The 25,454-nt window shown below is 27.7% G+C and overlaps 1 protein-coding gene across 1 annotated transcript; it reads right to left on the bottom strand.

Annotated features, from left to right (window-relative positions):
* Nucleotides 1-113: 113 nt before the first annotated feature.
* Nucleotides 114-21,412, bottom strand: LOC145181608 (rab GTPase-activating protein 1-like). Its single transcript, XM_090065412.1, has 21 exons — nucleotides 20,758-21,412; nucleotides 20,504-20,551; nucleotides 20,214-20,410; nucleotides 15,737-15,803; nucleotides 15,411-15,510; nucleotides 13,823-13,989; nucleotides 6,270-6,441; nucleotides 5,862-6,058; nucleotides 5,531-5,629; nucleotides 5,296-5,409; nucleotides 4,890-4,964; nucleotides 4,521-4,646; nucleotides 4,251-4,394; nucleotides 4,127-4,168; nucleotides 3,871-3,999; nucleotides 3,665-3,757; nucleotides 2,005-2,115; nucleotides 1,824-1,928; nucleotides 1,532-1,615; nucleotides 1,305-1,376; nucleotides 114-598 (listed from the first exon to the last, which is right to left on the bottom strand). Exons 1-21 carry the CDS (start codon nucleotides 21,346-21,348, stop codon nucleotides 326-328), a joined length of 3,006 nt encoding a protein of 1,001 aa, XP_089921538.1. The 5' UTR covers nucleotides 21,349-21,412; the 3' UTR covers nucleotides 114-325.
* Nucleotides 21,413-25,454: the final 4,042 nt, after the last annotated feature.

The raw sequence follows: 25,454 nt of genomic DNA, 5'->3' as shown, positions 1-25,454 counted from the left end.
AAAGCAACCAAACTCTAACAAGCAGACTTGTCAGGAAAACAAAACACATGTAAAAGAATTTATATTAAAGTCAGAAACAACAAGCATTGATAACAATAAAAACAAACTAAAAATTATTTAAGAGAGATGTTTTATTTACAAGATAAACAACAAACAGTTATATACAAAACAACAAGTTTTAATAGCAGTCTTGCTTCTTAATTCAACAGCATTTTTTTCATATATTGTTAAATAGTATTGGAATTAAAAAAACTTAAATTGCTCTAAGATTTAATGTGTATTTGATCACAATGCATCAATCATGTTGATGCTGACTGTGTGATCGCTACCGCTTGTTATTTAGAGCCACTTTTTTGTACCAAGGTCTTTCTGAAGCAACAACTAAACTATGTAGCTTCATCTCAATTTCATCAGCTCGATTCTTTTCTTCAGCTAGTGCAACCTTAGTTACTATCAATTCAGTCTCTAAGTCTTTTAATTGGTGATCTTTGTCATCTTTAGAAAATGAGGAGGTTGATACTGTAGGGGGTGGCCCTGAATTTATCTGTGATGGATGCAATAAATTTAAAGAACATTTTTCACAGCTGCTCAATTGTTTCTGAAAAAAAAAAAGAATTAAAAAACATTTTTCAATTTTTTGCAACAAAAACTATATCTTAATTCAGTCAAACACATTTTTTTAATGTATTTATAATTACTATTTGCCAAAAATAGAATATGTAGTAATTCATAACCTGTATTTTCTCTACTCAAGTAATCCAATATACAAATGCTTTTTTATAGACATGGAAGGACAAAGCTAACATTGATTAATTCAATGCAAGTTAAAACAAGTAATAACAATCATCACAGTTAGTCAACAAACCCTGAATTTACATGAAAGACCCTATTACACAAGTCATATTGCATAGATCTTTTATGTAAATCAGAAAAAATTTCTTTTGGTCAGATATGCTGATCTACTTTTCACCCTAAAATACATGCATTTTTCATCATAAAATACAGGACAAAGAAGCATCATGACATAATATTTCTTTTAGCAGAAACGATTACAGGGGTAGACCCAGTTGTAATCTTTTTCAAAAATAGTTTTTGAAGGCTCTAGTAGCCTTTAATTTTATATATTTTACAACACCTTGATATTTTACAACACCTTGATAGTACCTGATGATGGAATTCTTTACTTGAATATTGTAATAACTAAGCACCAGTACAATTTTCAATTGTTACAAATGTAAAATAATTTTAAAGGTCTTTTTTAAAAAATACTTCACTTTTGTACCAATTGAAAATTAATCACAAACCTTCAAATTTAACAACTCAGACTCCAATTTTTTCTTTTCTTGCTCAAATCTGAATTCCAACTGCGTTAAAATCTTTCAATAAAATCAAATGAACAAATAAATTAATCTTAAACCAATATAAAACAAGAGTAACCTCAGTTAAAGACAGTAGCAGGGAGGTAATAGTATAAAATAATTAGTTATGACATAATTAATAAAAGCACCATTTGGATTTAAAAAAAGTATACTTGTTTGTAGTCATATATTACTCGCTCCCGTTTTTCTTTTTCTGTATCAGACTTTTCAGTACTACCACGCCACAATTCTTTTACCTAAGATAAAAGTACCATGAAACACTATAAAAAACTTTTGGTAAAACAATTTAGTTCATATCAATTGACAAAATAATGAGAATTATTTTTCTTAGTGAAACACGACCATTTTCTATCAACAAAAACTTTTTTTTGTCAAATATTTTATATTAACATCTATTTTCTATCAATAAATATTTTTTATTAATTCATAAAAAGAAATGCATACACGAATCTCTTCTGTTTTTAATCGATTTATTTCTTCTTCATGTTCAACTAACATGCATTTCAATCTTTCAGATTCTTTAGTCAATATGTTGATTTTCTCCTCTCGCTATTAAAAATGAGATTAAATGACCAACAACAATTAGATTTCAATAGAATACTAAATAAAAATGTCAACGACTTACCTCTAATATTGTTTCTTGAGTTGAAACTTGGGTTGAAACAATTTCTAAGGCTAAGATGTCATTCTCACGCTCTAATCTTAAATTTTCCAATGTGAGGCGATGATTTTCTCTCTTTAAAAAAACAGCATGCAATTTATCCTACCATCCATGATTATTCAAATAATACTACTTTTTAATGTTTTCTTACAAACCACTTAAAATATATGCTCTATTACTATTAGTTTAAGTTACATGAAAGATTAATTAATTCATTTATTTTATAGCTTGCTCTCATCTATGTAGTCATCTTTAGAAGCGATAACTGTTTTACATACTCCTGGCTATCTGCATAACAATTTTTCCAATTTTTGAGTCATTTTTATGCCAATCACTTTTAAGTTTTTCCCACAAATTTCATTCACTCTTGGGCATTAATTTTTTGACATTTCCGTCTAATTCATTGCATAATACTTTAATAGGAGAAAGACTGGGAAGGCCAAATCATTCTTTCAATTATTTTACCCTTTTCTAACTCACTAAATGATTCCTATAAAGTTTTGAGGAATGCTTGGAGTTACTATTTTCTTGAAAATGAATGGTTACCCAATCATTTGACTTCAGGAAAGAATAGCATGATTTTTTAAAATGCTCAAATATATATTTTTTGTAATTATTTGGTTTATTTTAACAATATCAGTATAATTACCACTAAAACAACCCCACACTATGACACTACCTCTACCAAGTTTTACAATTAGCACCACATACTGCTTCATCATCCTGTTCATCAATTTTTTCTTCAAACAAATACTCTGTTCTTCAAACCAAAAGTTTGGATTTTTGACTTGTCAGTCCAAAGAACATGTTCCTATTTATCAATAGTCAATTATTCCTATTGTTTTACCTTCTTTTAGTCTTCTTCTCTTACTTTGTGGCTGAAGAAGTGGTTTCTTTGTGGCTATTCTACCACCAAGCCCTGCTTTCATTAAGCTCCTCTTTACTGTTCTCACAGATATTGGATCTTCTCAGGATTTATTTGAACTATTAGTAATTTCTTTTACTAGTGGTATCGATTCTTCTGTTTTCAGTAGCAGAGGTAATTCACTAACATCCTGATTGTTTCCGATTGACCACAGTTCCAGTTTATTCCTTCTTTTTTATAATATTCCATACTGTTGAAGTGAAAATTTTAAACTTTTTTGCATTTTATTCCATTGAATATTTATCTTGCCTTGGTGTGAATATACCCAATCATGTTTACACTTCCCATTTTTTTGACAATTGACAATTCCCATTTTTTATTTATAAATATCAACTTTAGTAAAAATTAAATAATAACAATTATCAAAGTTCACTCTGGCATAAATGTACCATAACTTAACCTTTTGAAATATAATACAAAGAAATAGTTAACTGTTTATGTTTCTTTGCATCTATAACCAGATTTTGTTTTTTTGTTTTGTTTGTATTTCAGCATTGCTTAAATTATCTATCCACATTTGTATCATCATATTTTAATAATATTACAAAAACATAAAACAGAAATATAAAATTTAAATTTTTTTTTTTAAAAATCGCACTAATTAAATTTTAATATTGAAAAGTTCTACTTATACTTTCAATTTTTTTTATTATATATATGACTGCATAAAAAAATTATGAAAAAAAATTGAATAAAAACCTGCAAAAATGTCATTGGGTCTTCTTTAGCTGCCATCTCTTCTTTCATTTTTATATAATCTTTTTTGAGGGAAGCTAACTGATTCTTGGATATCTATTATAAAAATTGTTTTTTTCTTTCAAAAATTTTATTTTAAACCATAAAAACTAATGCTCTACCTGTAGTTGCAAATAAGAATAAGGTTGCTGTAAAAAATATTCAATTACCTTAAAGCTGAAAGCTACATCTATCAACTCATTGATATTGGCTTCATTTATATACTTTTTTGGTAAACCCACACGAAAGTATTTCATTATACCTTCAAAGTTTAGTGAAAGAAGCTCTTTTTTCGAGTTCTAGAAAATCAAAGATAATAATATGCTGATTACAGTTTTATCATTTTGATGTTAAATAAGAAAAACTTTCTTTTCTAAAAAAATGATAAGAAAATTCTAAAATTTGAAAAGAAAAATTTTTTCCCACCTTCAAAAAAGCCAATGCAAATTGAAATGAAACTTCAACACCCTGAAATTGCATTAACAATCTTAACATGAATGCAATTTATGACATCTTTTTAACAAAAAAATTATAATGAGGTAAATCAAACCTGGCAGAGTATAAGGTCAACAACTTTAAACACTAATGGTAAGGGAAACTTCACAGTAAAAAGAGTAAGGAACCATTGAGAAGCAAACATGTGTATTTCAACATTGGTTGATCGAAAATGATGAAATAAATCTGGAATATATTGCTAAAAAGAGGAAAACCTGGAAATAGCAAATAACATTTTTAAAAAAATGTATGAAAAGTAAACTTTGCTCTTAGAGAAAATCTAACTTATAAACTGTAAAAATTGCAGAACACAAAAACTTATTACCTCAAGTAACTGATCAAGGACAAAAAAAGATTCATGCAACATAGCAAAACCATCTTTAAACAAGTTTCTGTGACCATAGACATACATAATTTTAACAAGCATGCAGTAAGCTTTTTCTTCTGATACCTTATATGGAAAATAAAAATATTAAAAAAACCTTTTTTTTTTGTTTTGTTTTGATTTTACAAATACAATGTTCATTTTGACATTTCATGTTTTTATAATTTTTTAAATCAAGAATAACGAAAGAATTCTTTTCTCTCTCCCTTTTTTTTGCATTTGTGAAAAGAACTGTAAAAAAAAAAAAAAATGAAAAAAATAAAAAATAAAACCAAGAAGTACAAAACAAACAAAAAAAACATCATGTACATGAAGTAACAAGACAGCTATAAGGAAAGAAAGTCCTTGACAATAACCAACTTCTTCATCATAGATAGAATAAGCCTAAAAAAAATTTCTATTGCAAGCAAATTTTTCAACAAGCTTAACAAAGCACCCACAATTTAAACATTGCCATGAACAAATCCTGATTTAAACCAGAAAATTCTTAAAAACAGTGAAATTTCTAAAGCTATTTGAAATACAAATGTACTGAATTTGAAATAAGCACAGTGATCAATAAATCTTTAACTGACTTGAAATTATTTAATGACAGGTGTTTGATTGAGATTTAGCAATATTAGGTTAGCAAAAAAAGTGAACAAAAAATGGTGAAGATGAAATTTGATTAACACGACTAAGAAAATAGTAGAAAAAAATTAATGTAAAAGAATACCTTACTGACATTATAGAGAGCCATTTGCCCTTTACCACCAGCTTCCTTAAAAAAGTCATGCGAAGGAAATGTCCTTTTAAAGTCCCATAAAATAACTTGTTCTTGAGGAGATTCCTAACAATGATTAAAATTTTGAAAAAAATATTAAAAATAAAAAAAAAAGAATTCTCATATCAGAGAGATTTTTCAATAGCAATCTTTTAAATACAAAAAAACACTATAGATAGTTACAAACTTTTTCAATTAAATACTCATAGCTTTTTAAAAGATCTGAGTCTTTTTCTAAACCAATAATTAATTCCCACAACTTGGCTCTCAGAGAATCAGGAAAACCCTGAAAGAGAAAAAGGATATAAAACAATATATCAATGCTAAAGCTATCAATTGGCACTAAGAGACATTTATCATTATGTAAATATACCCTCCAAAATAACACCATTTTAAGGGCTAAAGTTTTCAGGAATGTAGAACAAGTATTTAAAATGACACTAAACTACTGAAGTTCTCGAAAACAATTAATAAAAGCTTCAGACAAATAACCATAAAAAAATCTTTCAGAAACCTACTGTTTGTATTAACTGTGTTAAGTACAGAGTATTTGGTTTTGAATTTGATTCTTCCCATTCTTTTAGAACACTTTCACAGGTAGCAATATGCTCTAGACTAAATTCTTCATGAATATGACCAGTTCCAGACAGTAGGGGCTCATCATCTTGATTGTCTAAGTCTTGAATTTCATTTACATCATTACCATCTACAAATTCTGGGGGGAAATATTTTTTTAAATATAAGCATAAATCTATAAAGCAATTTCTAAAACTAAAAACGTTAATGAAACATCAAGCCAAATATACAGTAAATCACATAAAAAACTAAAAATCAAATGAAAAACATTCAACTTTTCGGATTTGGCATTCTGTAGTACAAATTAGTGTTTTGCTTTGGTTATTGTTTCAACTCTAAGAGAGAATCACCTTTTAAGGTTTCATCTTTTTCTGTTTGTGTTACTTTTTGAAGTGGTCCTGCACTTTTCCACAATGATGAAACTGAACGGAAGCTAAGTTGCCGTGCTTTTTCTTTATCAATATCTCGAGATGATAAGAAACTATTTTTTATGAAATACCGAACGCCATTTTCATTAAATTTCTAAATATAAATAATGCATAAATTATAACTAGAAAATAAAAAAAAAATAAACAAAAAGTTTCAACTTTTTTATATTTGAAGATCTTTAATGAAAAAATGATTTACGACTCAGTTCTTACTCAATAAAGAACTTTTAAAAGCCTTCAGATTTCTAGTTATAAACCGTAAAACTTTCCAAACAATCATCAAAAAGGTATTTAGAATTTCTTTAAGTTATAAAACTTATATCTTAGTTAAACCCTAACGTTAAACGTAAAAAAAAACGTTAAGACGGGACAAACTGCTGATATCACGTGAAACTCGTGATCGCAACGTGAATTCTTTTCCAATAATTCTTAGAACAGAACTTGAACTTAAAACAAAAATGAAACTTAATTGTTTATGCTAGCAACAAAATACGGCCTTTATAATAGTATTTTAAGCTAAAATACAATGATAAACTGTGTTTTTTATTTGGTATGAACAAAGGTATCGATAACATCCTTTGATGCGTTTAGCGCTTTAAGTGATTGCTCCTTTAGTTTACATAAAAATCTAAATTTGTTAGAAGAAAAGTCGAAAAATTATTAACGCATTCCATTCAATTAGATTATTTCTTTTTTTTAATAATTTGCCTTAATTTATGTTTTAGACTTGCGATAATTATGCAGTTAAAAAGCGTTTTGTTTATTGTTTTCTTCTAAGCAATTGAATTTATGGAATTTAACTTGCTTAAAGGAATTTGTTTTGTTAAGAACGTTTTTGTTAAGAACGTAACTTATTACAAACGAGTTTGAAAAGTGATGACGAAAAGAAGTGAAAAGAAATACGCTCTCTACATCTGTGCGATTAGAGTAATGCTTTTTCAAGGTTAGCGTTTTCACGCAATTGTAATTCTGTTTAAAAATTGTCTACCAGTATTTCTACCCACGACTAAAACTTTTTTAAAAGATCAGTCAAAACTCTTAGTGCATTTGAGCATCATAAATTCGCAAATGTTTAAGTACGATCGGGCACTTTCTTTTCTGCAGAATAATGAAGAGAGACTATTTTGGAACAAGTCTAAAGAAAGTACGAAGAGATTTAAATGCTGGGGATTGTAGGGAGGGGATATTTTATTCTAGAGGTTATTTAGCAATACAAGAGCATCCTTTTTGCTTTTTGTGTTCAAGTAAAAGAAACATCGGCAATTTAAGAGTATCATGAAAAATATAGATAAATATAAATATAGTTGTTGCTTTGATGTTTCTACAAAAATTCTTTTATAAATTTTACGCATTCCATTGTAAATAATAAAACAATTTAAGTTAAGATCTTTAGAAATATTACTTCTGGCTTATGTGCCTATCTTATCACGTTTGCTATTAGTTAATATTTAGATTTTTTATTTCAAGCTCTTTCTGATTCCCTTTCTATTTCTTGCAGGTCTTTGAAACTTCAGATGTTTATGAGCGCACTATCTCTACCTTAAGTACTTTGACACTGATTTCAAAATATAACTGGATGATGGTGTATTCTATTGTTTTTCAAAAAAAAGTTGAAGCCAAATCGGCCTCTCTAAGTGGCGGCTCTTAGCGGTGACCGATGTACATTTTATAAGGTTTTATAGAAATATGAAAGAAAATAATTAAACAGAGTTATTTATGAAAGAAAAACTAGACTATGAAATAAATTTATAAACAATTGAAAGAAATGAAATGAGACAATTAAAAAAAAAAAAATTAGACAATTAAAGAAATTACTTATTCAAATATTTCAGTTCAAAATATTCAATATACTTTTTAAGTGCAATTTACGATTAAATGTATTATGTATAATTTGTGTACTTTTTAGTTCTTAGTTACCTAAGATGCAGTATGTTACGAGGTTGATAAAATAACTGCATGGTAAGCGGCAATGGTGTCTACCTACAATTTCGATAAATTTTATATTTTCTATTTTTGTAGCAAGATACGTACATGCTGCATTAACTATTAGCTGAGTACTGTGAGTACACACAACTCAGGGGTTCCTTCTAGGATTATATAATACATGAATGTAATTAATGAATATGTTATTCAATTTGATTGTGTATTGTTTAATAAATTTTTGAATAAAGAAGTATTTAAATCATCTACTATATTTTTTTTACCTATATTATATACTGTCATACTTACTGTTATATATTATGGCTACAGTATACAGAAATTAAATAATTTATCTTAAAAAGAAATTTAGTTGTCTACCATGCAGTTGTGTTATTAACCTTCTAGCACACAGCATTGGGTAGTTAAGAATTAAAATGTACATAAGTTATATAACAAATTCTAATTATTGGAAATTTGAGATTTCTGCATAATCAATTAATAAATTACTATGTTGGCAGCTGCCAACAGTTGCCAGTTGGTTAGCAATTATCATTTTAGACCTAATAACTATGCTTCTTTGGTCTGAACTGTCAACTTATACAAATACTTTTTCTTCACTACTATTAAACAAACTAAATTTAAACAAACTAAATTTAAACAAACTAAAATTAAAATTTACACTTAGTTTTACTAAGAATTTGTATTTTATTTTATCATGTTTTCTCTTAAAAACGAAAAACAGAAAAGTTAATATACAACAAGTTATATTTAATATTGTTAATAATAAAGTTAATATTGTTAGAATGTTTTGTTAAACAAAAAAAAAAAAAATTTATTTGAAATTTACGTAAATATGTACTTTTACGTACCGTTACTTTTAAGAAAAGAATGTTTAAAAAAAAAATCTTTATTTGTACACTGAAAAAAAGCTAGAATTTTCTAACTTTAAGTATACAACATATCTACCCCCCGAAGTTAGAAAAAGATATCTAAATTTAAAGATACATTTTTGTAAACTAATACACACAATTTCACACGCACGTACACACGCAAACACATTTACGCAAAAAAACTATAGCCATTTAGAAGCGTACCATAGAACACCACCAGTATGTTAACCTGTAATACGTATATATTTAAACATTCGTTTATGAATATACAATATGCGCACGCAATACATTTTCTACCGATTTTTTCTCACCCTATATGTAAAAGATGTCTACGATCTTTCGTAATCTACTCCGGGGTAAAAAATTACTCGATTCTACCCTTATTTTTAGCGTGTGTAAAATAAAGATTACTTATACAGTAGAATTTTAAAAATAAACTTTAAGACTGCGTATCGGTTTCAGTAAATTTCTAGGACCAACATTAAAAGTAATTGCAATTAAGTTCAGTAAATACGCCAGGTTTTTTAACCAACTTTCAGGATATTTTAAAAAAATATTTTCCTCTAAATTACTTGTAATAGCTAACTAAAACATGTGCACAGCAATTGTCAAATTGAATTAATGGTTCCCTCTACAAAATAAAAAACCGCCATTTTCATATTTTTCCATAGCAGCATTTTCATTCATTTTACCCTTATTTTTTTTTTTTTTCTTTTTTGATTACATTATAAAATCATTCTGTTTTTAAAACTAAAAATAAATTTTAAGGGCAGGAAACATGAAAACACTAGTAAATTAATTTTTAGGAAATCAATTTATTTAGTGCATCCTGAAACATGAACATAATTCAACACCATAAAACATTTCCTGGGGCTGAACTTAATTGATGACCATCAAACATGTTTAGGAATAGTTTGCTGAAACAGACAAATCTTTTGTATTTTGTATATATGCAACAAGAACAACCAGTTGAAAAAAACGTTCAACCCATGTTTATCAATTCAAATTCATTGTACCAAGTTGAATAGGCAAATGTGAAGTAAAAAATCTTTACAAACAGGTGATGCCATCTGCTGGTGAAAGATTTTAAATTATAGGCAACAAAAGCTATGCAGCAAACTTGTGATTTTAGCCCAATCCTGTACTGGAATGATACCTAATAGTGATATCTCTTTCAACTTCTAATTGATAGAAGAGAAAATGATCTGTCAGATCATTTTAAAAAAACTGTGTCATTAGTCAGCTTGTGGTCATTAAGTGTAAATAGCCTGTATAAGTAGAAGGTAATTTGTTTCCAGACCAGACTCAGCCACCAACAATTACATTAAATTTGTTTCTATATATGGGGAATTTTGACTTTGTGTCGGCAGAGCGTAATTTGGCATTGTGTTGAGCAATTATTTCAAAACCAACAAAAATATAACAGATTTGGCAGCAATCAAGTGGGAATGGTTGATGATCAGGAGGTATAAAGACATACATAATATCATATCACACATAAATATTCTACTTTTGTAAGCATAATTCTCTCTTCCTAAGATTTTATTAATGAAAAATTCTTCAATCTTTGGCAGATATGTGACAACCTACGTAAGCTATTTCTAATTAGACATAAATAATATATTCCCCTTTTACATAGGTAGCAAACACAGTAACTAGTTCTTATAAAAAGTCTTTTAAAAAGTCTTCTCAAATTTCCTCTTTTTGTGGATGAAGCACAAAAAAATAAATTCTTGAAGTTTTTCAGCTTGAAAATTAAGTCTTAGAAAATTTCTTTTACAATGTTAAATGATGGTTTAATGATGTTAAAATGTTAATTTGTTTCTGGCAGAAACTTGATGAAGAAACTTGATAAAATTGAAACACTAAGAGATTAGTCAACAATAATAAGTCAACATAAATGATTGAACCTTCAAGACCATCATCTTCGAGAGAAAAAAAAATCTCAAAACAACTAAGTATCAAAAAAATTATTTCACCAGCCTTATTCTCATCTAATTTCAATTTTAATTATGAGAAAAAATGTTTCTAGAAATAACACACTTAAGTAATCAAGTTTACTTGTTAAATATATTTATGAACTTTAGTTTAGTGCAAGCTTTTTATGCTGGTATGATTGCAGTAACATCAATTACAGACTTTGTTTCATTTTTTAATGAATAGCTGAAATACAATTGAAAGACAAAGAGTGTGGAACATTTTTTTAATTGCTACAGATGATGTTTATCTTGCAGAAGTGTCTTATTCTGTAAATTAGAGTAATTGCTCATTTGTAATGCAATTGAGCCAATTAATTTGAATAATTTAGTCAACTTTAATTACATAACTTTCAAGGATACAACTAAATGTTATCTTAATTGTTGTGGGTTTAAACAGAATAGAAGAATTGGTTGTACTTTGCGGCAGTTCTCAGCCTTCCAATTAAAAGTTATTCGTAAATGATACTAATACCAAATTGTACAATGAAAAGGATGATAGAGAAAATCCTCATTTTTGTCCCAAAAAAAGGAAAACTTCCATTACATCTGACAAACATATTTGAAATTTATTTAATCTTGTGATGTGGCTTTAGCTACTTTCTGAAAACTAAAAAAAAAAGCTCTGGTACAACTTTTTAAAGCTAATTTTAAACCTTAACAACAATGATATTTAACATAAGTTAATGTAAATTCAATCAAGATGTTATGTAAGACTAACAGGTACAGCCTATAAGGTTATTATAAATGTTAAAAACCTTTTGGAAAAATTTATTTTATCATGGATTAAAATTTTAACATTCAAGAGAAAGGTAATTGTAATATAAATTAAAAAAGTAATTCCATATCACTTCAATAAGGCTGTTTAAACATACCTCTTTTATCTAGTGGAAATTTGTTACAGTTAAAGAACTTAATGAAACAAATTTACTGGAGAAATTAGGGCACCTATTTCATAGCAGCTCATGTTATTCTAAATAAGCAGCTCATGTTATTCTAAATAAGACAATCATTTTAGGCTGATTAACCTGTTTGTGCCTGTTGTTCATTTAAACAAACAATAAACTTTTTGCCATATTAACATTGTATAAGCTATTACAGAGCAATTCTATTGGTTAGTCTATCTTCCAATGACATTAATGCTTTGATTTAATAGGCTACGTGTATATTTAATTTTCCTGTTGTTGTACAAGATGAATTCTTTCTAGAAAATGGAAAGAAAAACATTAAAAAGAAAGTGAGTTATCATTCACTAAAATATTTGATTTTAAAATTTTTCATCTTGATATATCTTTTTAATAGTTCTTAAATAACAATTACTACATATTTCTTAACTAAAAATAATATTACTTTTAAAATGAAACCATAACAAAAAAATGTTCATTTAAACAAACAACAGGAATGTAGTCATAAAAATATCTGTGTTTTATTTTGATTTAAATTGCATGTTTGTTTACACCTTCGATTTCTAAATTACGAGAACTTACATTGAATGAAACTCTAGACATTGTTGCCACTACAAACACAATGACTACTATACATATTCAACCTCCAACAAATGCAACTGACATGCAAATGCCACAGATGAGGACTCAGGTGAAGATGATGATTCTGATTTTTAATATATGACTAGCCATCAACTTATGGCTCATGCAGAATCAGCAGATCAATCAGATGATGATCTTTGCTATGATGGGCAAAATTATTTGGTGAAGCTAACTGAAAAGGAAGGATGATGTACATTATGTTCACAAAATACAAATGTTTGATTGCACAAAATGTGAAAAAAGACTTCTTTACTTTTTTAACTATCATAATAAATAGCTTCCTATAAAAAATATGTGTGCCTGTTGTTCGTTTAAACAAACATTATTTCATTTTTTAGTAAATAAATGTTTTGCTTGTAGTAAATATTTATTTTTTATACATCTCGTAAAAAATATTCAACAACTTTGAGAAATTGAATTAAAACCTTCAGCAATAACAGGTTAAAACAGTAAACTAAAAAATTAATTTCATAAAATCTGTATATTTAATTATCCAAAAAAACTGAAATGATGAATCAACTTTTCAAGGGAAATCCATATTTAGTGCTTAAAAACCTTTAGGTCCTAATTTCTTTAAGTTATTTTTATTTTTTCATGACTGAGCAAGTTTTAAAGAAGCAGCATTAACAAGGCAAACTCTTTTACCCAGAATTTTGAGTTGTAATTTCTTGTTTATGTACGAAATAGGGTAAAATTTGAAATGGATTTTCTTTTGCAGACAAAAAAAGTGTGATTTCAATTTTTACATTTTTGGGGGGATAGACATTTCAACTTATATAAATCTATACAAATCCTATATAAAACTTATGATTTTGTGTTTTACGTTTTTTTTTTTTTTTTTTCATTAAATTAAAAGCAATACAAAAACATAAAAAAGGAAAAGAAAAAAATTACTTCATAAACAAAGAAATCTAAATATCATAAACACTAGATTTTCTTATACTAAACATGTTTGCAACCTAAAACTGTGATTGGTCTTTATTATACACCATTATTATGATTTAAATTTCATTGTTGGTTTAAACATGCTAATCAATAAATTTTTTAACCACTCATATAACAATAAATTATCAAGCACACACTAAGTAATAAACTATAAAAGCAAGGTAAACATCAAAAAAGCAATGTTCTAAAAAAAAAACCTCAAACACATGAAGTTGATACTCATCTTGAATCTTTGGCTTGGAAGGATTCCAAAACTTCTCGTTCGTGTTGAAAACTCGTACTTTAACTTCTTTTAGTATTCTAAGTGGCTCTTGCAAATTCTCCAAAACTACATCAGCAGCAACTGTCATGGAAATGCGATTATCTAAAATATTCTAAGAACTTGAATTTCAGAAAACAGAGTATATTGCAAAATTATTTTACAAAAAAAACTTGCTATATTTTTCATTAATGGTAAAAAAGTTTGAGATTTAAAAAAATTTATAAAAACTTAAGTAAAAAAGTTATCAAAGAAAAATTGACTTTATTTTAAGCTAGATATTGGGATCTCTCATAAATATATTTAAGTTACAAAATGTTAAACTTTATCTAACCAATCAAATGCACTTTTAAATGATTTTGGGGAGTTGGAGTAAAGAGTTGGGAATTGAATAGTTGAAGTTTTTGAAGAACCAGAGTCAAGAGTTGAAAAAATAATCAACTCTTAACTTTACAGCTACAACTTTTATAAGCTTTTTTTTTATTTCACTCTTCTGATGTGACCTACAACAAATTTATCCATTTTAAATGTCTGTTATAGAGAAATTGAATTATGCAATCTTAAGAAAAGAATATAACAGTGTGCTCAATTTCAAATACTCTTGAACCAAACAGTGCCTGAAATGAATCATCCCAAATCATTAGTGATATTTCCTTATTTCTTAACAATATAAAAAATACCATGCCATTTTTTGTTTCAATTTAGAAAAAAAAAAAAGAAGAAAATAATACCTTCTATGAGATTTATTTAAAATATAAAAGATAAAGAATGTATGAATATGAGATTCATTTAAAATATAAAAAGATAAAAAATGTGTCATAATTTTTATATTATTTCTCAAGCCTAATAAAGGAAAACCTTTCCATTCACACTTTTAGCTAAACAACCTAATAAAAATGTTGGACCATTAAAGGATCTTAAAGTGAAAATACATGTTGAACTCTAATTGAGGAGCTTAACATTAGAACTGAATTTTTATTTTTTAAAAAAAAAATTTTAGAATTATTAAGTAAAGATTACTTTTGCATGACAAATTTAAAGCTCGTTTCAAACATTTAAGTAACCTAGTTACAGTGGATAATTGATACTATGTTTGTTTTTTATCAGGTTTGAAGCTTGTTTTTTTTTGTTTTTTGTTTTTTGTTTTGTTGATTGGGACTAATAATTAGTTTTCATCTAGCATCTGTAAAAAAAGCTATAAGCGCTTCTATGCATCAAACTAACAATTTGAAACTAAAAAAATAATTTTGGAAGTAGAAGATTTAAAGAAAAATTTTAAATAATTTTGCATAAAAATTGTGTAACATGGTTTAAAACAAGTAATAAAAGGATTTGGGAAGTAATCATCAATATCATTAAATACTATACTTGAAATAATAAATAATATATTTGAAAAAAAATCATAAATTATGGTTTATAGTTTTCCTACTAAAAAACTATTTTAAAAAACCAAACTTAAAAAAATATTTACTCCAAATAATCACCAAAAAATGCAGCATAGCCTACTAAAAAAAATTATTGTTGACCTTTTCCAGTGTCTGTATTAAGCATTTTCCATTGTTCCAACAATGGGTCCCAATGACCTGATATTATAACTTTACCACCAGGGCGATGATCAGTATAAACCTGAATGAAAGCAATTAATATGGTAGCAAAAAAATTTTTATAAACAATTTCAAAAACTTTTTTTAATTTTCAGTCAACTTTGATGGACATTTCTAATCTAAAATAACAAAGTTCAAAAATATATTTTGTATATAAATACAAATTTATTTATTTACGCCTAAATGAAGTTAACTAGTTTATGGAATAAAAGTAAATAATGTAAGTAATGCAAATTGCAAACAGAAACCTGTTGAAGAAGATGCAATTCCTGTTCAGCTACATTTCTTCCCTGAGCTAAAAGAAGCCCGAAGCATCTAAAATTATATGATACTAACAATTATTTTAATTATTTTTTATTACACATTGTTATTAAGACATTGCTTTTAAAAAAGATCTTGAATAACTGATTTTAAATGTCAATCCTTAAAATTAAAAATCATAAGAACATAGTGAAGCAAACAAAGCAATGATTGGTAGTTTGACATGCAATAATTTAAAAACAACTTAAATTCAGTTCAAAATTTTCCTTTCAAACTCATCAAAATTTCAAAACTGAATTGGAAGGCTTTATCCTGTCATTTATACGTATATCATAAATTCAACATACATTTCCATCACAGAACCCCATTAAAACACAAGTTTTTCAATGAAATGTAAATTGTTTATAGAATACAGTATATATAGTTCAAATTTATTTGTCCAAAAGATTCCAACTTTTTAGGTAAAACAAGGTTTGATTCACAGCAGTTGTTGTCTGCTACAGTGATTAAGAATGCAATGTTTTGGCAGAAATCTAGAACATTAAAATACCAACACCTGTAACAAATAATTTGAAAAATTTGTTTAAAGTTTGCTAAAAATGAATCATTAACCATTTTGCTAAAAATTATCATTAACTTTTTATATTTGTCTCTAGATAGATTGGGTGATCTTTTAATTGTAAATTATCCTAATAATTTTTAAATGATAATCATTAAAAAGGAAAAAACTACATGCACAGAAAAAGAAAGAAAAACAACATCAATGACCATATTAGATATTAAAAATAAAAATAAAAGGTCACCCCATAGAAAAAAGAAACTGTTTTCAAGGCATAAAAATATAAAGAATATGAAGCAGATATAAAACTATTTTTGTTATTATATTATCTGAAAGTAGCTTGTTAACAAAAGGAGATGGTGCAGATGAGAAAATTAAAGAGTGCTGCTAAAACAGTCTAAGAAAGCATGTCTCGTGCATCAACAAAGAGAGTACACAAAATGATGCTATATCAGGACTGAAAACTGCTCTAAACAATATGACTGCAAAAACTCATTTATTGTCAAAGCAAATAAAACATAAGATCAAAGTATTGACAACTTTGCTTTAAATTGAGATTTTTTCAAACAAAAGGACTATTAAGCTTATATAAAGCAAGATAGCAAAAGCTGTTATATAAAGCTGGATATGTTGAAGATTCTGGCATTTAAGAATGTGGTATATCTAGTAGCATCAATTCTGTGAATTTTAACATAACACCGAAATGCTACAAAACAGGTTCAAGAGCAGGTACATGTGTTTTTCTGAAACAAAAGCTTCATTAGAAGTCCCTGTTCCTTACCTGCTAGTTCAATAGCTTGGAACTTGTTATCATAACAGATTCAAAATATGCATAGAATCAACTTTTTTTACTAAACACTTCACTATAAAAGATTAAGGGATTGTGTAAGGAGAGAATTGTACTTATTAGACCAATTTTTATACAGAGATTTCTTTTTCAGGAATATCAATCCACATCCTTTGATTTAAGGAGGTTTTATACTCACTAAAAAGTTTAGATCAACAAAATAAAAAGTGGTCTTTTACAAACTTCAAAAATCTGTGATGCACCCTTCAGACTGGATTTTTTGGCATTTCTGGCCTTGATGATTTCTCTTTAGTCACTACCCAACTTAACTCTACTTAACTTAATTCGTAATGTTTATTGGATAGAAGGTATTGAAACAAACTAATATTAAAAAAATAGGCATGTTAAACTTCATTAAGTGATAATACAGAACAGATACTTTTCATACTTTTGAAGCCCTGATATTTTTACTTTTTAAAAATGCCTTTTTTATAGATCCAGATTTGTAGAACATCAAGCCAATAAAAATAAACACCTTATTTTTGAGTATCTCCAACACCTTATTTTTGAGTATAATCACAATTCAGCTAAACCTAATGCTATTCAAGCCACCTGAAAAAACTGTTCCATTTACAGAGAAAGCTTCATAGCTGAAAGAACAGCTTGCAAATGGTTCAATTGATTAAAAAAAATCAACTTTAGCTAAGCTATTCTCCTCCGTCTGGGCACCCAGTGGAACTTGATGAGGATTGATTAGAAGTCCTTCTCCAACAAGAAAATTACCAAACTCAAGAACTGACTGAATAACTTAACTGTTCTCCATAGACAGTGCTCAATCATCTTGATTCTATGGGAAAAGTCCAGAAGCTTTGTGTTTGGGTACCTCACCAACTAAGCCAAAACAACAAAAATCAGAGGGCTGCTTTTGCTGCTTCTCTGCTTGCTAGACAACACTTGGCTGGCCAACAACATCAGCCATTTTAATCTCTAATTGCTTTTAATTTTTTTACATTAACATGAAGCCACGAAAAGAATGGGTGAATAAAAACTAGTAAATGACACTGATGTCAAGCAAGATCTATATTCATGTAAAACAATGCTCTGTGTATGGTGGGGAATGGAGGACATCCTTCATTTAGAATTGCTTGATAGAAACTAAACAATTAATGTGGAAGTTTATTTACATTTTGAACTAAATTTTTAGGCCAAATTGGGCACCTATTTTGCAGCTTTAGCTTATGTTAAGCTTAGCCACCACTATGGTTAAATTGCTTCTAACCCTAATTCCAAACTTCAGCCACAACTGTATAATAGATCAATAATTAGTTAACTTCTAAACACTCAGCAACAGCCATAAGGCTACTCATGTAGTTTAAAGTCAGTCTCCATAAATTTTGGGTTTGTTTCATTTATCAGAGGGCGACGTAAAATTGTGCCGTTCAGATCCCACGGGATTTTTCTAAACATTTATAATAAAGGGGTGACTAAAAAAGTCTGACAAGAAAGTTTTCTAATTTTTTGAGTATATATCATGAGTTCATAACATGTTATGAATTAGTATATAATATAATGATTTATAACAAACCACATTTATTATTCAAATCTTGAATACTTATTATTTGCAATAGATTTTTTAAATTGGATGTAAATTGTGTTAATGTATTTTACAAAATTAGTGCTCAATGTTCAGAACAGAACATAGAAAATAGAAAGTGCTCAATGTTCTTAAAGAACAAGAAAATAGAAAGATTTCTTGACGATTCTGAAAAAAGAGAAACTGGCAGCGAATATATATATATATATATGTATATATATATATATATATATATATATATATATATATATATATATATATATATATATATATATATATATATATATATATATATATATATATATATATATATATATATATATATATATATATATATATGGTAGTTCATCCTATCTTCTATAACTTCTTTTTAAAAAAAAATTTTTTTGAAAATTTGTTGTCTAAGCCTTAAATCACCTGAGTAGTTTTAACCATTGGGATGCTGAGTCATCTCACTGTGAGATGTTTGGCTTATTAGAGAATATTCTTTAAGATGAAAACTGCCAGTTGCTTACAAAATCAGCACTTCCAGTAGTTTTCAATATTGTTGCAGATAAAGTTTTGTCATTCAGGGTAAAAGCAGGCATTGCAAACAAAGCTAAATATTTGAATTTTACCATCAATTCCACATCACAAAGTATGAAATGGACTTGTTGAGTCAGATCTGCATAATTGATACAAGAAATTACACATGCTTCTGGCTTTCACTACCACTAAAAACAGCAGCTCCTACTTAATCATTTTGAAACTGATTGAAGATTTCAAAGAAAGCAACAACAAAATTGCAATGGCTGCAGAAAAAGAGAATATTTATGGTATGCTGACATTTAAGGTGCTTTAGTGAGGATTTGGCAGCATTGTCATTGTTCAGTGACAATATAAGCAATCAAGAGAGAGGTGTTTTCATCAAGATAAGAATCTATAGCTCTAGAGTAGAATCTAGCTCTACAGAAGTATTTGCATCCAAGATAAACATGATCTTAATCTAAACAAGATTTCAGATACCTAGAAACCTTTACTGAAAAGGCAACGTTAAAACCAGAAAAGAGTTTTGGTGTAACTTTTTTTAATAAGAAATAGGGCACTTCTTTGTAAGCACATGAATCTAAATTTAACAATTTTGAATGAGTTGTAAGAATTATGCACCCAAACCACCATATAAAGAGTTTCACTTGTGACAGTTAAATTTGTTGGTGAAAGAATTATCTAGGGAAAAATCTTATCATCATGGTGTTTAAGACAATGCTTAACACTAAATTGTATTTGAAAAAAAAAATTACATTAAAGATTTGTTAGTTTGAAAATTTAAAGCCCTTATACCAATTAGCCTACCTAAGAAAATCCTTTTGAGGTGTACTTTAATAATTAGAATTCAAAACAACTTTCATTCCTGCTCAGAATAAAATTACCAACAGTAAAATAATTTTTTTTTGCATATATATATATATATATATATATATATATATATATATATGTTAAAATAAATTGTTGCTGACTGTCCTTATTTTTAAACAAATATAGTACCTCTGAATGTTTATTTTAGGAAAAGTGGGTTGCTCAATTTCGAAAACAACTTTTCTTTGTAACTCTTTTCGCAATTTGAAGTGATTTTTATCTCTTGCCACTTGTTGATAGGAACCTTTACCATCCTCCTCCCATAGATCAAGTGTAATGTTAAATTTGAACAGGTAACTACCACCATTCTTTACTTGTGAATTACTCTAATTGAAATTGGACAGGTTTAATCAAATAAGACATATTAATTTTTATTTCATGTGTTATAAGTCTATTAAGTAAAGAAAATTTTGTTATACCAACTCAGAATTCTTTATTGATTCCAGTGCTTCATATAATTTCTGAACCTATGTATTAGATAAGAATAAAATAAATGAATCCATATTTGCATTATGACATTTACTTAATACATACATACATACATACATACATACATACATACATACATACATACATACATACATACATACATACATACATACATACATACATACATACATACATACATACATACATACATACATACATACATACATAATATACATACATATACCTCATTTTGATCTTCACATTGAAATACATGGCAGGTAAAACTTGGATCGTCAACACCATAAGCAACATTAATTGCAAAACAAAAATTTTGGTTATCTTTTCCCCAATTGCAAATACTCTCTATTTTATATCTTTCAATTAATGTTTCTCTCTTTTCATCAAACCAACAAAACTGATCTGGATGAATGCAGAGCAAAATTTTTACAGGGGCAGAATTATTTTTATGAAGCAAATTGATTGTTTTAGAAATTTCATTAGCATTGTTAGGATCATTAACAGTTTCAGAACCTAAATATATGACTGGATAGAGTACATCATTATTTGAATCAAAAACTGAGTTATCTCCATATGTGTCTGATACATTATCATCCATTTGTGCATCAGCCATCATTATGCTTATTCTTTCACAATTATCTGCTCTGTCAAGCTTTGGTTCCATGTCACTTATATCATTATTCAAATTATTACCAAACATTTTGTTATTAAATAAAACATTATCTACATTTTCAACAAACAAATATTCACAACTATCATGACTTAAAGTTGTCCCTTGTTCATCATTACTTTCATAGCCATTTGTTTCTTGGTTCATTGCTCATAGTTATCTATAAATCTAAGTAGGTAGATAGATTTATAGATATAAGTATGTATGTATATATCCATGGATACATACATACATACATACATACATACATACATACATACATACATACATACATACATACATACATACATACATACATACATACATACATACATACATACATACATACATACATACCTTCATACATATATACATACATACATATATACATACATACATATATACATACATATATATGTATTTATACATATATACATACATATATTCATAAATATGTCAGTATATATAAATATATATACATATATAAATATATATACATATATACATATATATACATATATACATATACACACACACACAGATATATATATATATATATATATATATATATATATATATATATATATATATATATATATATATATATATATATATATATATATATATATATATATATGTATATATACACATAGAGTCTAACGTGATTCTTCAGGTCAAACTATATAGGATGGAATTTTCTATAGACCCAATTGAAAAATTTTGATGCAAGATATTTCCTTTATCGTAATAACTTTGGTTTAACTAACGTTAAAAAATGTACTTTTTTTTAGGTAAAATATGCCGTAAAAAGTTTCGGTATGCCGTTTTACTCAAGTTCGATTTATTATACTTCCTGTCCTTATCTATATTTATTTACGACGCTATCTGTTCACTTTTCAATAAATTGTTTGTTTTACCGTTAATTTTGTTGATCTATTTTTGCGTCAAACTTCTTCGGTAGAATTTCTAACAAAATCCGTCAAAACTTATATCTAGTACCACGATAACTTCCATAATCTATTTTTGGTATTTTTGAAGGAAAAGTTGGTCTAGTATTTTCCCCTCTGCTATCCCATCTATTTCGCCACTTTTTCACAAAGAAATTTGGATGTTCTAAGTATTGAAACAGTTTTGTGTTGAATATAGGAATACTCCACTCATCAACGTAATTCAATTTACTTCTGGATTTTATAAAATGATTCTCCAGAAAACAATAAACTTTACATAATTTGCAAGTAAATAATAAATGTAACTCTCAACTACTTAAACGTTCGAGAAAAACAAAGTACAGGTAAAATATACTTTGATAAATATTGACTCACAAAAAAGATGAATTTACAAACCGGGAAGCTGTGGATAAAGAAAACAAATATTTTTTAACAAACCTGGAGAAATCTTCACGTTTTTAACTTAATGATGCTTAATTGGCTTTCGTAACATCGATTTGTTCAATCAATCTTTTTTTGTTTTGGAATAAATAATGTTTTATCTACTCAGTATTTTTAATGATGAGAAAATCATTAAAATAACATTTGAAATTGGAATTTGACTTGAAGTCTCCGTTTAGAAATCTATGATTACAGAGGGAGGAGCTTTTCTTCATCTCTATACCCCCAATAACTTACTGAAGAGCAAGTTTCCGATCCGTTTCCGATCCGATCTTGCATTGATAGACTTCTGATATATTCAACCGTTTAAAAATGAGAAAAGACAAATAGTACATATTTAGTATCAGGGTTCCAAAAGAACTTGTCGTGGGATAATTTTTTTTGCAGCGGAAAAAACTATTCCAGCGGAAGTCTTTTTTCAAATTTCATGAAATTGTTTACTTTTTTTGTTTATCTTTTAAAAATATCAAAAATATTTAATATTTAAAAGGGTTTTTACAAATTTGAAAAATGTTTGCAAAAGTTTGTAATTGAAACCATGATACAATAAGATTGGAATATCAACTTATTTAAAACAATTTCGGTTTAAATTTCGCTTTAAAATGCTGCTTCTAAATCAGAAGTCTTCTAAGTTAGAAGTCTTTCTAAGTTAGAAGTGTTCTGGTAACTGTACTCTAGTATAACAGATGCACTGGCTTTCCTATATAAGTATATCTACTTTGCTCTTTTAAAGCGTATCGTAAGTATATCGTTCTCGTTAAGAGCCCATCTAAAATCAGCAAGTTTTGAAAAAAATATGAAAAAATAAAATGAAATACTTCAGTGGAATACATTACGGCTACAATTACTATATAAACCTAGAGATTTTTTTTTTCTTTCTTTCTTTCTTTCAATATTAGAATAAATATTTATCTCCTCGTTAAAAACTTTTGAAATGACGTTATTGTTTTATGTGTGTTGTTGTTCGCTATTTGTATCGTTTTAAAATATAAGAGTTCTGACGCTTTTTTATGAATAAACGCAAATCTTTGCTTAGATAACGATTTTTGTCACAATCATATTCAACCCCTTAAAATCTTTATACGTCATAAAAATTATGATCTGTATTTTATTTTAAACATTTTGTAAAAATATTTTTCTCTATAATTTAGTTTTTAATATTTTCTTTTGATGATCAATTAGCTTGACGCAAAGACACGTAGTGTAAGTAAAATAAAAAAAGTAAATAGCTGTTTTAATGTCTCGATGGTTACAAGAATTAATGTGGAGAGTTTAAAGTTAGAGAGAAATGCAGTTATGGGCTAAGGAGATTTATAGCTTTTGACGTCACAAGGTCATTGAGACCTATGGCTTTTTTTTACATCAGAATTATTTTTTCCTCTAACTGCATTTCTCTTGTTCAGCCGTTTATTTTAATAACTTAAATATTTTTAATTCTCCGTTTGTAAACTGTCAATCTTCGTTGTTGTCTGTAACACTCCTTCTTTTATCTATACTGAGAGTAGAATGTTTGAATTTTGGAAATATGGAATGTTGGAGAGGTAGAATGGTGGAATGGTGAATGGAGGAGTTGTGAAAATTTAGGGAACTAAAGAAATGCAATGAATAAATGAATTTTGATCATCTTTAATCATCTTTAGAAAAATTGAACGCGGTTGACATGTAACTGATTGAATCTTTTCTCTCTCAACGTAATTTATGGTAAATCTTCATTCGTCGTGCAAAAATTAGAATATTTGGAGTGAATTTAACCCTTATCCGATCCTTAACTGCGCCCTTCTGAGAACTACGTCTCCTAAAATCATAAATTTTTAATTTTGTTCTATCGTAAACTAAATTAAATTTATCAAAAGATTTTAAATATCATCAAAAAATCTCATTTTGTTTAAAATTTATAATCATGTAAAGATTAGAACTCCTATCTTTGTATTTTAGACAAAAAGCGGTGTCGAATATTTTTTTGAAAAAGGCGATATTTTTTTTTTGCTGTAACATGGCTCTTTAACTTGAACTGATTGCACAAACGTCTTCTAATTTTATCCCTTTTTTTGGTGCAACACCAAAAAAACTTCAGATAAATGTTTAGAAGCACTAGCAAACGGATATGCTTTTGCATAACGGTAAATTCGATTATTGACCCTTGGGAGTAGTCACCTCAGGTCGTGCAATTCGCCGTTTGCATTTAACGTTTTTCAGATTATTTCACGTTATGAGCACGTTATTTCACGTTCTGAGTACGTTTTTCGATTATTAATTCGTTAGTTTTTCTCATAATTAATTTTTGAATTTTTGTTCATCTAAAAAAATATTTTTGAATAAACTTTTTAAACTTTCTGCAAATTTTTTTAAATGTTTTTAACTTTTGATTGTACTTTTTCAGCTTTGCCTGACCTTATCTCCTAACTTTCAGAAAGTTGACCAACTAAACTTTAGAATCTTCGGGCAAATTGTTTAACGATTGGATGGCTGATGGTGCAAAGTTAAAAAAAAAAGCAAAAACGTACACAAACGTTCATCCCTCTTTATTAACAAGGAACAAAAAAAAAATACCAGAAACCTGTAAAATTTCCTGGTCTACACATACTGTCAGATGTTGTTTACAAAATTTTAAAAGAGATTAAAAAAATCTTGTTTGAAAATAAGGAGTGTGGGTTGTTGCTTATCAACCGATATCTGTCTAAGATAAACATATGCGGAGTATTGCATCGTTGGAAAGGTAATGCTTGTAGTAAGTTGCTTAAAGACATATACAGCTTACAGCTGTTTTTTCAAGTGTCTAGACTTAGAGTTCTTGTTGAAGAATGCAAGAATGTGCTTAGAGATTTTTAAAAAATAGTTGTAGGCTGTTTTGGGAAATCATTAAACTCCACATATGTCAAAGATTTA

The sequence above is a fragment of the Hydra viridissima genome, unplaced genomic scaffold, assembly GCF_058129835.1.
Source record: "Hydra viridissima isolate aposymbiotic clone 2 unplaced genomic scaffold, HvirCarnegie_v1 scaffold_10, whole genome shotgun sequence".
NCBI lineage: Eukaryota > Metazoa > Cnidaria > Hydrozoa > Anthoathecata > Hydridae > Hydra > Hydra viridissima.
Note: the sequence above shows the minus strand (reverse complement) of the source record. Positions and strands in the feature narration are given on the sequence as shown.